The following is a 14596-nucleotide window of genomic DNA, read 5'->3' on the forward strand; positions in this document are numbered from 1 at the left end:
ACCTCAGGCCTGCAGGGCCTGGACCAAGGGACAGTCTTCGGGAGTCTGGGTACTACTAGACTGGGTGGGGGCCCTCTGGGGTGCCTCCCTGAAGGGCACAAAGCAGGGCTGCTGGCCCCAGGGAGCCAGAGGATAGAGCAGGACTGTAAAGCTGTCCCTTCCTTCTTCCTTTCTTCATTACCACACAATTCTTTTTTTTTTTTTTCAAGTGTGTTTTTCCATCAGCTCCAAGTCGAGCAGTTGTTTCAATCTAGTTGTGGAGGGCACAGCTCATACCCTTGCTGTTAAGAGCACCTCACTTGGGGACGGCCCTGTGGCTCAGACTGTTGGAGCTCCGTGCTCCTAACTCCAAAGGCTGCTGGTTCGATTTCCACATGGGCTAGTGGGCTCTCAACCATAAGGTTGCCGGTTCAACTCCTCGGTTCAACTCCTCGAGTCCTGCAAGGGATGGTGGGCAGCACCCCGTGCAACTAAGATTGAACATGGCTCCTTGAGCTGAGCTGCTGCTGAGCTCCCAGATGGCTCAGTTGGTTGGAGCGCGTCCTCTCAACCACAAGGTTGCCAGTTCAATTCTTCAACTCTCCCTCAAGGGATGGTGGGCTGTGCCCCCTGCAACTAGCAATGGCAACGCAATGGCAACTGGACCTGGAACTGAGCTGTGCCCTCCACAACTAAGATCAAAAGGACAACAACTTGACTTGGAAAAAAAAAAGTCCTGGAAGTACTCATGGTACCCCAATAAAGTCCTGTTCCCCTGCCCCAATAAAAAAAATCTTTGAAAAAAAAAGAGCACCTCACTCTAACCAACTGAGCTAACTGCTCCCCCACACACAATTCTTGACCACCTACTACGTACCAGGCACTTTAAGGCACTGGGGATTGCTAACTTAGAAATAAAAAGGCCCTGTATCACAATTAAAATGGCCTTGCGGTTCAGTGTTACAGACTTAGATTGTTAGGGCACCTTAGAAAGTCTCATCTTTTATAGGTTTCTATTTATCATGTAACTAACATGTAACTAACATGCTAAACAGGTGCTATTTATCATGTAAGTAACTTTTGAGGCACTGAACATACCTGAACGAAGGATTATTTTGTCTTATACTTGCATTTATACTTATTAAAATCAAGAATCCTATCTAAGGGGGCGGCTGGTGGGCTCAGTTGGTTAGAGCGCGAGCTCTCCATGCCAAGGCTGCCGGTTCAATTCCCGCATGGGATGGTGGGCTGCGCCCCCTGCAACTAAAGATTGGAAACAACGACTGGACTTGGAGCTGAGCTGCGCCCTCCACAACTGCATTGAAGGACAACGACTTGGAGCTGATGGGCCCTGGAGAAACACACTGTTCCCCAATATTCCCCAATAAAATGTACTAAAAAAAAAGAATCCTATCTAAAATACATATATACATACATACATACATACATACATACATACATACATACATAAATGGTCTTTCAAAGTGAGAGCAACAGGCATTTATTTGAAATCAGTAAGAATAGCTATTCAGGAAGCATTGATTCAGGCAGAAGCCCAAATAATGTTCCGACTAAGAAATAAAGGCAAGGCAAAAAAATAAACAAAATGAAACCCCCCCAAAAAATAGAAAAGAAAAAAAGAAAAAACAAAGACAAGGGGTATTTATGAGAAGGGAAGGGGAGCAATTACACCAATAGAAAGAAGACAATATAACATAGAATGTTTTAATGTGGAGTTTGGTAGTCATCAGTTCAGTAGTCATACCTGCTTTCTTGCTGTCTTTGCAAATGTTCTTTGGGGCATTAGGTTGCTTTAGGCCCAGTCCAAAGGTTATTTTGCCCTGTTTTAGCATTCCAAAAGTTTGAGGCATAAGATGTGTAAGGCAGTTCCTTTGGCATGGCAGCTATGGCTCCATTTTAAAGCAGCTCCGTTTATTTATTTATTTTTACCAGACAGGACATAGTGCTGAATTAAGCATGGCTGCCAACCTAGGAACACATTCGCTTATCCACACTTTCACTCACTGGTTCAATAAAGTCTTTCATTTATTGATTGATTCATACCCTCAGCAGATTTTTCAGTACGTCCCTATAGTGTGGTGGGTAGATAAAGCTCTGAAGTCCGACTGCTTCCATTTCAACTCTGGCTCTGCCACTTACTAGCTGTGTGACCTTGGGCCAATTGCTTAACCCATCAGGGCCTCAGTTTCCTCATCTGTCAAATGGGATAGCACCTCACAGGATTGTGAAGAGACTAACTGAGCTAATCTCCTCCACCTGTGTGCCCCATCTCAGTGAGGGCCTCACTCACCTGTTTAGTTCCCCATACACTTCCTACATGCTGCCAGGCTCTAGGCTGGGTCCTTGGAAAATATTCATTCTTCCTTTGCTCACTCATTCAACAAATGAGAACAGAGTGCCTAGAGCAGAGTGGGGTCACTATGCTATGACTCCAGGTGTGTAGCACATCGCCTGGGGTTCGGATTTGGGCTCCACCTCTTTTTGGTGGCGTTGGGCAAATCACTTCATCTCTCTGTGCCTCGGTTTCCTCATCTGTAGAATGGCAATAAAAATCATACCCACCTCACAGATCTGGTGTGAGAGAAACTGAGGTAGTTTGTGGTACATATAGAAATGTCAATAATCATTATTCTGGATGAAAGGGGTGTCGATTAGAATGGAAGTCTGGCTTCTGAAAACATGGACCCCCGGGGCGCTGGCCCCAGGGCTCCATGCCCAGCAGGTTTGGGCCTTCCACACTCAGGTGGGACTAGGGTGCCCTCCAGTCTGATGATAGGGCGACACCTGCTGGTGAAAATTTAGATGTGCGGCTACCGGCCTCACCCTTTTTTTGTTTGAGGATCTCAAACTCCCTTTGTGGGTTGCCTTTGGGCTCTTCTAGTCCAGGGATCCTTAACTCGAAGAGAGAGGAAGAGACATATGTCGTCCAGATTATTCCGTCACTACCTCTATAATTCACACCATCACCGCCCTTTGCCTGGACTAAGGTGCAGCCCTTCGGATCCCAGCATGAGAAGCAGAGGAAGTTTTTTAAAAGGTAGGTCTGGTCACATCACTCTCTGCTCACAATCTCCAATGGTCCCTGTGGGGACAGAGCCAGGAGTGCAGTTTCCAGGTTCTCAGCCTCACGTGAAAAGGTGCTCACTTGGGTAGTAAATGGCCATCAACTGTGATTGGATGGCCATCAGTTGTGGCTAGTTGGCCGTCAGCTGTAACCAGTGAGCCATTGGCCACTAATATAACTGCCATGGCTTCGCTGGCAGCAAAATGGGGGCTAGCAAGAAGATGGTGGCTGAGCTACCAAGAGCGGATTGCAGTTAGCACGGCGGATTGCAGCTAGCAAGTGAGGTTGGTTGGCAGAGAGAAGTGGACGGCAGATAGCAGATAGTGTGGCTCCTACTTCCTGTGTCTCCAACCCAGCCACCAGCGAGAATATAGTGGTATGACTCCCCTATCTATGGCTCCATGGGTGTTTTTTTGGCCTCTCCATATCCTGCGTTCTTATGTGGGGAGCAGGAGCTGAGACCCAGCATGACACCATGCATGACAGTCCCCATCCAAGAAAAAAATCTAAAGACCTCATCATGGCCTGCAAGGTCTCACGTGATGAGGTCCCTGACATTTCTCTGGCTTCTCGGTTTGTTTTCTGTGTGTGTACGTTACTAGAGAATAAGCACCTTCATGGTGCTTATCACTGCTCCACCCCAGGGTTTAGCCCAGAGCCAGGCACACAGTGGTGCCCAGTACACATGTGGTAAATGAATGAATGAAGACTCCAGCCAGGCTGAATGACTGGCCCTTTTTCCTGGAACTCTCCCCACCTCTGCTCCCTTTCCTTTGTATGGTTCACCCACTAGTCAGATCTTTTTTTTCCGCTCTCTCTTCTCTTAGATCTTAGTTTAGAGGTCACTTCCTACAGGAAGCTCTCCTTCATATCCCCTCCCAGAACGGGCTGGGCACCCTCCATCAGCCCCAACAGCATTCTGTGTGCTCTTACTGTTGTGCTTATCAGAAGCCATGGCAATCAATAGTTACCTCCTTTCTTGCCTCCCCCACCAGGCTGTGAGCTCCTCGAGGACAGGGTTACGTTTGTTCTCTCTGGATCCTTTGGACCTAGAAGAGACCTTGCCAGGATGAGAGGCCATCGGCCCTACGGTTAGCAGCAAGAACTTGAGCACCGGGTTGCCTGGGTTCTAATCCCAACTGCACCCGTCGACGGGGCCTTGAGTGCATCCCGCAAACTCTCTGTGCCTCAGTTCTCTTATTTGTGAAATGGATACAAACATAGAGCTTCCACATACTGCCACAACGAGGACGTTGTCTCCCTGGCACAGAGCAAGTGGTCAATACGTGTCAACTACTAATGTCTGTAGGAACCTGGTAAAAACAGTCCTTGAATAAATAAACGAAGATTCCGCAGTTTTCATCTGAGAGCCCTGAGTCACTTCCTCAGATGGGTTGATTTACATTTTGCACTGTGTTATGTACCTACACACACCCTCACACACACCTATGACCCCATTTCCTGCTATGGAACATGACTGCGCACTGGAGCCAGGGACACCCCCTTTTTTCTGTATCTCTAATGGGCAGCACGAACGTGGTATGCAGTAGACACTCAATAAATAATATCTCTTATTTGTATTTGTTCAACCATGATACTCTATTCCCTTTCTAAGCACTTCTGGGCCCTCTTGAGAAGCCAGTTCCCTTTATTTTCTGTCTCAGATTGCCAGGTCAAACCTGAGTCCTTGAATTTCCCCATTCTGTGTCCCATGCCTTCTGGTGACCTACACACTTGTATGTGAGCTAAGATGAAAGCAGCCAACGTGCTGCCCCTGCTGGTCATGCCAGGGCATCCTGACCCCACTCTGGCCTGCCCTGGGATAAGATGCCAGCCAGGTGGTTCTCAGTGCGGGCTCCTTCTCATTTTTTAGATCATACTCCGTTACCCATTCAGAGAGGCTTTTCCCAACCACTGTATCAGTAAAACTCTTTGCCCCATTTTCTATCCCAGCACTGTTTCAGTTTCTAAAAGCACTTGTTTTGTTTTTTTAAAAAGATTTTATTGGGGAAGGGGAACAGGACTTTATTGGGGAACAGTGTGTACTTCCAGGATTTTCTCCAAGTCAAGTTGTTGTCCTTTCAGTCTTAGTTGTGGAGGGTGCAGCTCAGCTCCAGGTCCAGCCGCCGCCGCCAGTTGCAGGGGACACAGCCCACCATCCCTTATGGGAGTCGAACCGGCAACCTTGCGGTTGAGAGCCCACTGGCCCAGGTGGGAATCGAACCGGCAGCCCCTGGAGTTAGGAGCGCAGAGCTCCAACTGCCTGAGCCACAGGGCCGGCGCCTGAAAGCGCTCATTTCATTACTGTTCAAAATCATCTTTATTTATTTAGTTGTTTAACCCTTTTCTCCTCCCTTCCCCCCACTTATCCCCACTCCAAGAGTATGAGCTCCAAGAAAGCTGCAGTGCCTTCGCTGGCATTTTGCAGAGCCTGGCAGGTAAAAGATGCTCCATTAGTATCTGCTGTGTGAGTGAATCGGTCTCTTTCCACGTGGATGTGCCTTGTCCTGCTTCTGTTGAAAGGCTAACAAAGATAAGGAAGGAGGAGGTAGGGTACTCTTTTTAAAAAAAAAATTTTATTGGAGAATATTGGGGAACAGTGTGTTTCTCCAGGGCCCATCAGCTCCAAGTCGTTGTCCTTTTAATCTAGTTGTGGAGGGCGCAGCTCAGCTCCAAGTCCAGTTGCTGTTTTTCAATCTTTAGTTGCAGAGGCCCAGCCCACCATCCCGTGGTGAGAATTGAACTGGCAACCTTGGTGCTGAGAGCTCACTGTATAACCGAGTCATCCGGCCGCCCCTCCAGAAGCTCAGTGGCAGCTCGTTGTTTTCAATCGAGATGTGGAGGACGCAGGTCACTGGCCCACGTGGGAATGGAAGCGGCCCGGCAACCCTTTTGTTCAGAGCTTGCTCTCTAACCAACTGAGCCATCCTGCTGCCCTGGCAGGGTCCCCTTGAGTGTGCATTCAGTGACTGGTCAGATGTCCTGTAGTGCATCTAATGCTCCTTCCTTGGCTCAGGCACAAAAACCTTCTGCTGGCTAGGGAAGAAGGAGTGGGCTCTAGGAATTGCAGCCCCTGGACACTGGAGCCTGACGTGCCAGCCCCTCCTCCATGACCAGGCTCTTCCAATTAGTCTCCCTGCCCACAGACACAGGAGGAGAGGGCTTTCAGTGAACCTATGACTGTTTCCCAAGCCGAGGACCTCCCGGGCATGGTCTTCAAGGGGCTCCCCTTGGCTTCAGGCGCCTCCTGGGAGCAGAGTGTGTTGACTGGAGAGGGATCTGGGACCATAGTCCCTCTGCAAGGTGGCAAGGTGGCCCTGGCCTGGGAAAGGTGTCCCCCTCCCAGGGGGGCCGCCTGAGTCAGATGGGGCTGGCTTTCTCCACAGAACAATATGTAGGTCTTCATTGGAGGGGTGGCGGGTCCTGGGTTGGGACTCAAGGCTTGGGGCGGCACTGGGGGTGCTGCCAGGGAGAGCTGTTTCCCGCGAGCACAGTCGATAATGAAAGTTAGGTGAGCTGTGGGGAAGGCCTTCTGATGGTGGGCCGGCTTCACACCTAGAAGGAAGGAAAAGACCAAAGGTTTGTGTTAGCAAGCAAGGAAGGCGGTTTTAAGTCACTTGTGCATTCACTCCACAAAGCGTTTAACTGTGTGTTGGTTGACTCACAAAGATGGACATACAGGGGGGTCTACAAGCATGGGCCTCAGCAGGAGACTTTAAATCCTGCTTCCCTCTGATCAGCCCTCTGCCTTCCAGGAGCACAGACCACTCCCTCAGAGCTTCTCAACTTCACTGTGCGCGCATGGGCGGCCTAGGCATCTTGTCAACACGCAAAATGGGTCCAGCGGATATGGGGAGGGGCCTGAGGTTCTGTATTCCTAACAAGCTCCCAGGGGGTGCTGGCGCTGCCGATCTACGGGCCACACAGTGAGTAGTGAGGTCCTTGAACAGGAGGAAAGCCCCGGCCACCTTTTACAGATGAGGAAACTGAGTCTCAGCGTGAGCAAATATTGGTGGTCCTCAGGGAGCAGCAGCACGCTGCTCTTTCCCTCCCCACATGACATCAGAGCCTCAGAGAACACCACCAGTGCCGGGTCCCATCTGCCCTGGGGATCCCTGCTCTGTCTTCCCCACCCAGCTCAGGGCCCAGCACAGGAAGAAGCAGCCACGAACCAACTGATTGATTTATCTGTGAAGCAAGTGGTCTCTCTGAATCTAATGCCTGTGCTCTTAAAAAAGTAACTTTGCGAGTTGCCCAGATAATAAACACACACACATTCTCTTAATGACGCGCTGTTCATCACCATGACACAGGAAATAAAAGTGAAATCTACCCCTGGCTGGAGACTCCGAGTATCCCCAAGGGAGGGTCGCTGCCCTCTGCCTCTCACCTCCCAGGCCGCCTCAGCTGGTCTTTCTCCAGGACTCAGGCACCCTCTGCCACCTCTTACCTGAACTGGTCTCCAGGTCTGTCTCAAGGCCCATGATGTTGGGGCAGGCTCTGTGGTCCATGGGGTCTTCTGAGGGTGCCACTGCCTGGCCCAGCGTTAGCAGGAGGAGCAGTTTTCCTCAGCCTCTTCTAGGATGTAGTTCCCCGCCCAAGGACAGACCTTTTATGTTTACAGGACCCAGATCCGGATTCTCTGAGTGAATTCCACTGGAGCCACAGGAACTGGCCTGGGGCAGTGCAGAGATTACTTTGATCCACAGGGTTATGTCAACAAGTCTGTTGGGACTTTGGGAGGGAGGCCCTCTACCAAATTGTCACTGTTTCTTCCCACTTCAGCTGCTTCCTGACCTGGGCCGGGCCTCGGAAACTTCTCATCCAGGCCTCAGTTTCCCAAACCTCAGTCATTATCTGGCTTCGCCACCAGCATTGTTTTAGTATGTTTTGCCCCACTTAAGAACTATATGGAATACTACTTATTTATTGTGTCCTTTGTCTTTGTCTAGGGAACCTAAAGAACAAACATTTATTTCTCATAGTTCTCGATGCTTGGGACATCCAAGATCAAGGTGTCTGCAGATTTGTTTTTTGGTGAGGACCTGCTTACTGGTTCATACACAGCTGTCTTTTTGCGGGTGTCCTTACCTGGTAGAAATTATAAAGGCTCTCTGGAGTCTCTTTTATAAGGGCTCTACCCTCATGACCTAATCACCTCCCAAACACCCCACCTCCTAATCCCATCACACTGGGATCAGATTTCGAAATACGAATTTTGGGAGGACACAATCAGTCTACAGCATCCTCAAGTCAAAGCAACTGTTTTTACTGGAACAGAAATATACTCTAAAAAGAAACTTGGTATTGCTTCATGAAATGGAAACAGTATTACTCCTATAAATAAGAAGTAACTATGTGTTGTAAAGGAATAATGGTTGTCCAAAGGTGTCCACGCCCTGATCTGGAGAACCTGTGACTATGTTACCTTACATGGCAAAGGGGACTTTGCAGGTGTGATTAAGAGAATTCTGATTCTGATTCTGACACCAACTCTGATGTATTGTTTTTCCACGTGACCAAGCAATTAACTCAGTTCTGACACTACCTACCTGGAAATGGTGCCAGAGCCCACAGGTTAAGGCCTGAGTCCTACAAGGCTACCTTCCTCCCCAAAAAAGACATCAATGCCCAGGCCAGGTTGTCCTGTGATTCTGACCTATAGACTGAAGCTTTCCACAGCCACCTCCTTGGGTTCGATTAATGTGCTAAGAGCAGCTCACAGAACTCAGAGAAAGACGTTACTTCTTAGATTACCAGTTTATTATTAAAGGTGAGGAATAAGTAAAAAAAACGATGAAGTTGGTATAGCTAAGGGGACAAAGCTGGTTCAGACCAAATGGGCTGAAGCCTGAGGAATAGATTTTATTTTACTTTAGCCTGAGGATTTAAACTTTTGAACTTTTCTTTCAATTACAGTTGGCATTCAATATTATTTTACATTAATTTCAGGTATACAGCATAGTGGTTAGACATTTATATAATTTATGAAGTGATCCCCCAGGATTAGTCTAGTATCCACCTGACACTGTCCACAGTTATTACCACATTATTGATTTTATTCCCTATGCTTTACATCCCCATGACTATTTTGTAACTACCAATTTGTCCTTCTTAATCCCTTAATCTCTTCACCCAGCCCCCCCAAGCCCTCTCCCATCGAGCAACCATCAGTTTGTTCTCCATAACTATGAGTCTCTCTATTGTCGTTTTCATTTATTTTGTTCTTAAGATTCCACATATAAGTGAGATCATATGATATTTGTCTTTTTCTGTCTAATTGATTTCACTTAGCATCATACCCTCTAGGTCCATCCATGTTGTTGCCTAAACTTTTGAATTTTCCAGTTGAGCATCAATGCCTGGGGGTATATATATAGCTGAGGGTTATACCCCCAGATAACCCTCTGAAGAACTTCGGAAAGAATGTTCACCTGTCCATACCACTGGACATCCTTTTCTTTTTTTTTTTTCACGTCACACGGGTAATGTGTCAACGTCGTAACAAGGTTTGGGGGAGACACATCTCACACAAAAGCATGAACACCCAATCATCACACTTATGGAGCACAGAAGGATCGGGACATCCATATGGACATAAGAAATGTCCAAACTTGTAGAGAATTTTAATGACTTTATTTGAGCCAAACTGATAACATAAGCCCAGGAGCAAGACCTCAAATGCTCTGTGGAGTAACAGTTTTGCGGCTTTTTTATGCATTTGAAATTAAGGAGGGAACATAAGGAAGATTACATGAAGGTGGGAGAGAGCAAGGTGGGGATTGGATTACAGGACAGTTAACAAGATTATGTGCTCTCCTGAGGGTGGTTATATTTAGTTCAAAGGTGTCTTATCCTCCATGCACAGAAACAATGGACAGGGCTTGCTTAAGGCAAAGGTAAACCTCTTACTAAAAAAGTTATATGCCTGGGGTGTGACTACCCCCCATGACCTGCCCAGTTGGGAATTTATGATCAGATCACCCTGTGAGGTTACTTTCCACAGAACCTCTTTTTCATCCACATCCTTTATCCAGACCATCAGACACCGGGACGATTATCATCTTGGACCAATTCAGAGGCTAAGAATGCAGAACAGAGTCTTCTCAAGAATGTACTTTTTATTATAAGAATTCTTAGCTTTTCTTTCTTCTTCAGAACACTCCGGTATTGCCTACTTGTGTTTCTGATTTGCAAATCCCTTGAATAAAGCTTTGTCATTTATTTCTAGCCAAAGCCTCCTGATTCAGTTCAACAAAGGACATAACTCAGGAACAGCCAGATGGAAGAGTTGCATATGTGTAGAGGGCGGGGAGCTTCCTTGTTCTCTGAGTGCCGCTCTCCCCAAGTCTCCACAGCTTCACTAACCCAGAAGCTTTCAGGACCCTGTTCTTTTGGGTTTTCCTGAAGGCTTCATGATAGAGGTGTGATTGATTAAATTATTGGACGTCGTTGATTGGATACAATCTCCAGTCCCTTTGTTCTCCCCAGAGGTCGGTGGGTGGGACTGAATGTTTCCAGCTCTGTAATCTCTCGGTTGGGTCCCCGGGTCCCATCCTCAGGTGACCTAGGTGTAGTCCAAAAATCATTTCATTAACATAACAAAAGACACCTTTCTTGCTCTCCTCACTTGGAAATTTCAAGGGTGCTAGTGATAAGGTAAGTAGAAACGTAGAAATGAGCAGGAGAAGGAGGGAACCAGCCCCAGTTTGGAGGCCGCTTGTAGTTGCTCCTACTTAGGTCACAGATATCCTGAGGATATCATAAACAAAGGCGAACACAAAACAACTAGCTCAGCAGGATAGTGGGCTCACACTTGCCCCTAAAGCAAGAAGAAGGAAAAACGCCTGAGAGGGATGGGAAAACATCCCACTTAACAGAATATACCTCGTGCTTCTCGGGGCTGTTGTAGTTAGCTCAGACAACCTCGGTAGCAAGAAGGGATGCCCCAAGGCATGCCAGCTGGGAGAATGAGAGATACTGGAGAGGGAGAGGGGAGACAATTCTACCCACAGAAAAACTCATGCAATGTAAGGAGAGGCTGCTTTCCCCTCTGGGGACAGCCTGCTCCATAATCTATGGAGTGTATCTTCTTTGCTAATAAAATTCTTACTGTTCGATGCTTGCACAAATTCTGTCTCTTGACTGAATTCTTTCCCTCAAGAAGACGAGAACTGAGGCTACCATTGTCACAGCTGGTAACACTAGGAGCTCTGTGCCAGGAACCTCACTGAGACCAAATATATATATATAAATATTTCCATGTATTATAAATCACAATATCACAGATACGGACTTTGAGATGGGGAGATTTTTCTGCATTATCTGAGCAAGCACAATCAATCACACTAGTGCTTAAAACTGGTGAACATTTCCTGGCTAGGTTAGAAAGACGAGAAAAAGGCCAGAGACACATGACGTGAGATAGGCTCAACCTGCCTTTGCTGGCGCTAAAAGATGACCAATTAAGGCATATTAAAAATTTTAAGAATTTATTTTAGCAAAAATCCATTTGAATTGGGCAGCATCCAATCTAGCAGATAGAAAGGAGCTCTGAGGAGCTGTATAAAATCAAAGAAAGCCTTATTCCCAGCAGGGAGCTGGAACAAGGAAGTCACACGTCCCTGTTCTGCATCCACCCAAACATGCCCATTTTGATTCCTAAGTGCCTCTCGTTCCCATTCAGTGTACCTGGTCAGGTTGTGAATATACAGTTGAGCTTGCAATTACATTACAATTCAGCAACCCACAGGCTCAGTTCTGTCCAATATTTGGCTACATAAAGCCCCATGGCTATAAGAGATAAGACACATTTTTTAGCCCTGGTTTTCTGAGCCTGTCTTGAGCTGAGAATATAAACCCTAAATATTTCTTTTTTGAAAGTCTTCAGTGAAATTGTAAATAGCCAACTGCACCTCCATCCCCCACCCCAAGTCCTTAGAGTCCTCATTCCCACCATAAAGGTTAAATGCAGCAACTGCTCCATCTACCAAAGCCTGTCTTCATTAGGCATTCTCTCTCAGACAACAATACTCATTATGATAACTCCTATAACTATTTTTTCCTTGCATGAAATACAAGCTCTGTATCACCTTCAAATCCAATGCCCTGATTTCCACCCTTAAGCGTCAGTGTCCTATAAAAATAGGAACCTCGCTGGGCTTCCTTTTTAATTAGTATCCTTTACCCAGTTTCCCCCAATGGTAACATCTTGCAAAACTATAGCACAATATCACAACCAGAATATGTACACTGATCTAGTCAAGATACAGAACATTTCCATCATCCCAAAGTTCCCTCATGTTGTTTCTAGGCTTATTTTAAGCAGAAAGGGATCTAATGCAGAGAATTAAGTGTTTATAAAATTATTGGAGGGGCTGAAAGAAGGGTCTCTAGACTGGGCCTCTAGTAGTGGCTCCCAGAACACCATAGAATTCACCCATCAGGAGCTATGACTTCTGCCACAGCCGGAAAGATGGAGAAGCAAGAGGCCATCACTGGAATTATTGCATTCAAAAACACATCACTACAACAGGGCTCCATGGATCGAAATTCAGGACTAGAAGCCGGTTCCCAGGCACTAGAATGATGAATTTAGCTGTCAGCATCTCACAGTTGCTTCTGAACACTCATGAAACTGGAGACTGGCCACCATGCCCTGCTGCAAACCCCCATACGCTCTTGCTTGCCAGCAGAAATCAGCTAACATCAGCAGGCCAGTGTCTACCACCTCACTTCCACTTTCCAAATCTTTTTCTTTTTTAAATGTATTTATTGGGATGACAATTGTTAATGAAATTAAATAATTTCAGGTGTACAATTCTGTATTACATCATCTATAAATCCCATTGTGTGTTCACCATCCAGAGTCAGCACTTTCCAAATCTTACCAACTGGCAGAACCCACCTGTATTGGGATTCTAACTGCAATTGAGTCTGGGGAATAAAATGTTAACTTTTTAGATTCTGGAAGGAATGGGTGCTGAGTCCTGTTTGACTACATGCAACACAGATGAACACAGAGGCAGATTTGTATATATAGTTGGGAAGACGAGAGGGTTCCTATCAGATTTGCTATTATTTCCCTGCAAAAAAAAAAAAAAGTGAAGTCAACTGCTGCTGAGCTTTTTAGTTTCTCTAGTCATTGTGAAGAGAGGACTAATAAATTGTCCAGCCTGAGATTTGTGGAAGTCCCACATAAGGCCAGTGGTCATGAATTTGTAGGGAGCAGTCTGTCCCATCAGGTCCTTTCTCCAACTGTGCTTGGCTGTTTTGGGGGCAGGCAGAGAGAAAAGTGGCTGGATTCACCCAAGGTTGGAACTCTTACCAAATCCATGTGACAAAAAAAACAAGGCCGCAAAGGAGTTTCGGCTAGGGGCAAGAGTGTTGTTAACACTAAGAACCATGGAACGTCAACAAGATCAGAAGTGAAGAAAGGGTTTGAGAAAGCCCATGACCTGTGAGGAAGAGAAATCAATGGCCTCGAGGTGCTGAATGCTGGAAAGGGCTCACAGGGGGGCTGTTCACGTCGTTTCCAAGCTTCGTCGTCATGCACACCCAGGTTCATCCTGGATCTTTTCTAAATAGAGAAGTGGGGCACGGGTGGCTCAGGAGATGGAAACACAACCCGGTGTCTGCAGCTTCGGAGCTACCGCGCCACCGCGTGTAAGATGCGTGACACTAGGCAACCCTTTAGGAACCTGTGTTTCCTTCTCCGAAAGGTGGGGAGAATAAATCCTGTTGTAAGGTGGGTGAGAAGATTTCATGAGACAACGCACGGAAAGCGTTTAACGCAGTGCCTGACACACAGTAAGCGCTGACTAGATCGAAGCTGTTACTGTTGCATCTGGCAGAGAAAGCCAAGGCACGGTGACAACGAGCACCACTCGAAGCGCCGAAGTTACCGTAGAACTTCTGGGGCGCGAGGCGCATGCGCCTGTCCGCGGGCCATATCTAGCGCGGTCGCGGCGCGTACGGCGGAAGTTGCCGCCGGGAAGCCGGCGAGGTCGGTTCCGCCCGACTCTAACATGGCGGCGCCCTTTGTCTGCTCTGAAGTGCCGTCCCCGGCCTTCTCGCGGCCGTGATGCACCTCCCTCGGCGGTGGGGTCCGGGACATGGCAGGTGAGGGTGAGCAAGCGCCCGCGGCCCGGGGAGTCCCGGGAGCCGGGCAGAGGCGGCGGAGGGTCGGGTGCGGCGGGACGCCTGGGACGGTTGTGTGGGGGAGGGGAGGGAAGTGGACTGGGAAGGGAGCCGGGTCGGGGGGACCGAGCGAGGCTGGAGGGCAGTGTCGCTGGGCGGGGGGCACCGCCGGGGGAGCGGGCGGGGCGTGGGCGGGCGAACCGGATGTCCCGGCGAGAGAGCGCGAGTCACCTCCCGGGCTGGGTGACACCCCGGCTGGTAGCATCTCCGCCCCCGTCCCCCGGCTGTCACCGCCCCTTGACCCCGCGCGCCGCCGCGGGTGGGCGTTCTGTGGCCGGGAGGTGGCGGGGTGCCGGGGGCGGCGGACGTGCACCGGCCAGGGCGGGGGGCGCA

General features: G+C 48.1%; 2 protein-coding genes across 2 annotated transcripts in view; one reads left to right on the forward strand and one right to left on the reverse strand.

The window, feature by feature from the left end:
- Positions 1-6191: 6191 nt before the first annotated feature.
- On the reverse strand, positions 6192-7628 carry SRARP (steroid receptor associated and regulated protein; the record flags this gene model as incomplete). The annotated part of the gene is made up of 2 exons (XM_081056088.1): positions 7515-7628; positions 6192-6619 (listed from the first exon to the last, which is right to left on the reverse strand). The coding sequence occupies exons 1-2, from the start codon at positions 7573-7575 to the stop codon at positions 6192-6194; spliced, it is 489 nt and encodes a 162-aa protein (XP_080912214.1). The 5' UTR covers positions 7576-7628.
- Positions 7629-14056: 6428 nt separating this feature from the next.
- Positions 14057-14596, forward strand: part of ZBTB17 (zinc finger and BTB domain containing 17) — a 30528-nt gene continuing 29988 nt past the window's right edge. The window contains exon 1 of the mRNA XM_081056150.1: positions 14057-14185. Within this exon, the coding sequence (XP_080912276.1) occupies positions 14179-14185 (7 nt within the window). The 5' untranslated portion in view covers positions 14057-14178. The remainder of the gene's footprint in view (positions 14186-14596) is intronic.

This window comes from Rhinolophus hipposideros (genome assembly GCF_964194185.1).
Source record: "Rhinolophus hipposideros genome assembly, chromosome: 8".
NCBI classification, from domain to species: domain Eukaryota; kingdom Metazoa; phylum Chordata; class Mammalia; order Chiroptera; family Rhinolophidae; genus Rhinolophus; species Rhinolophus hipposideros.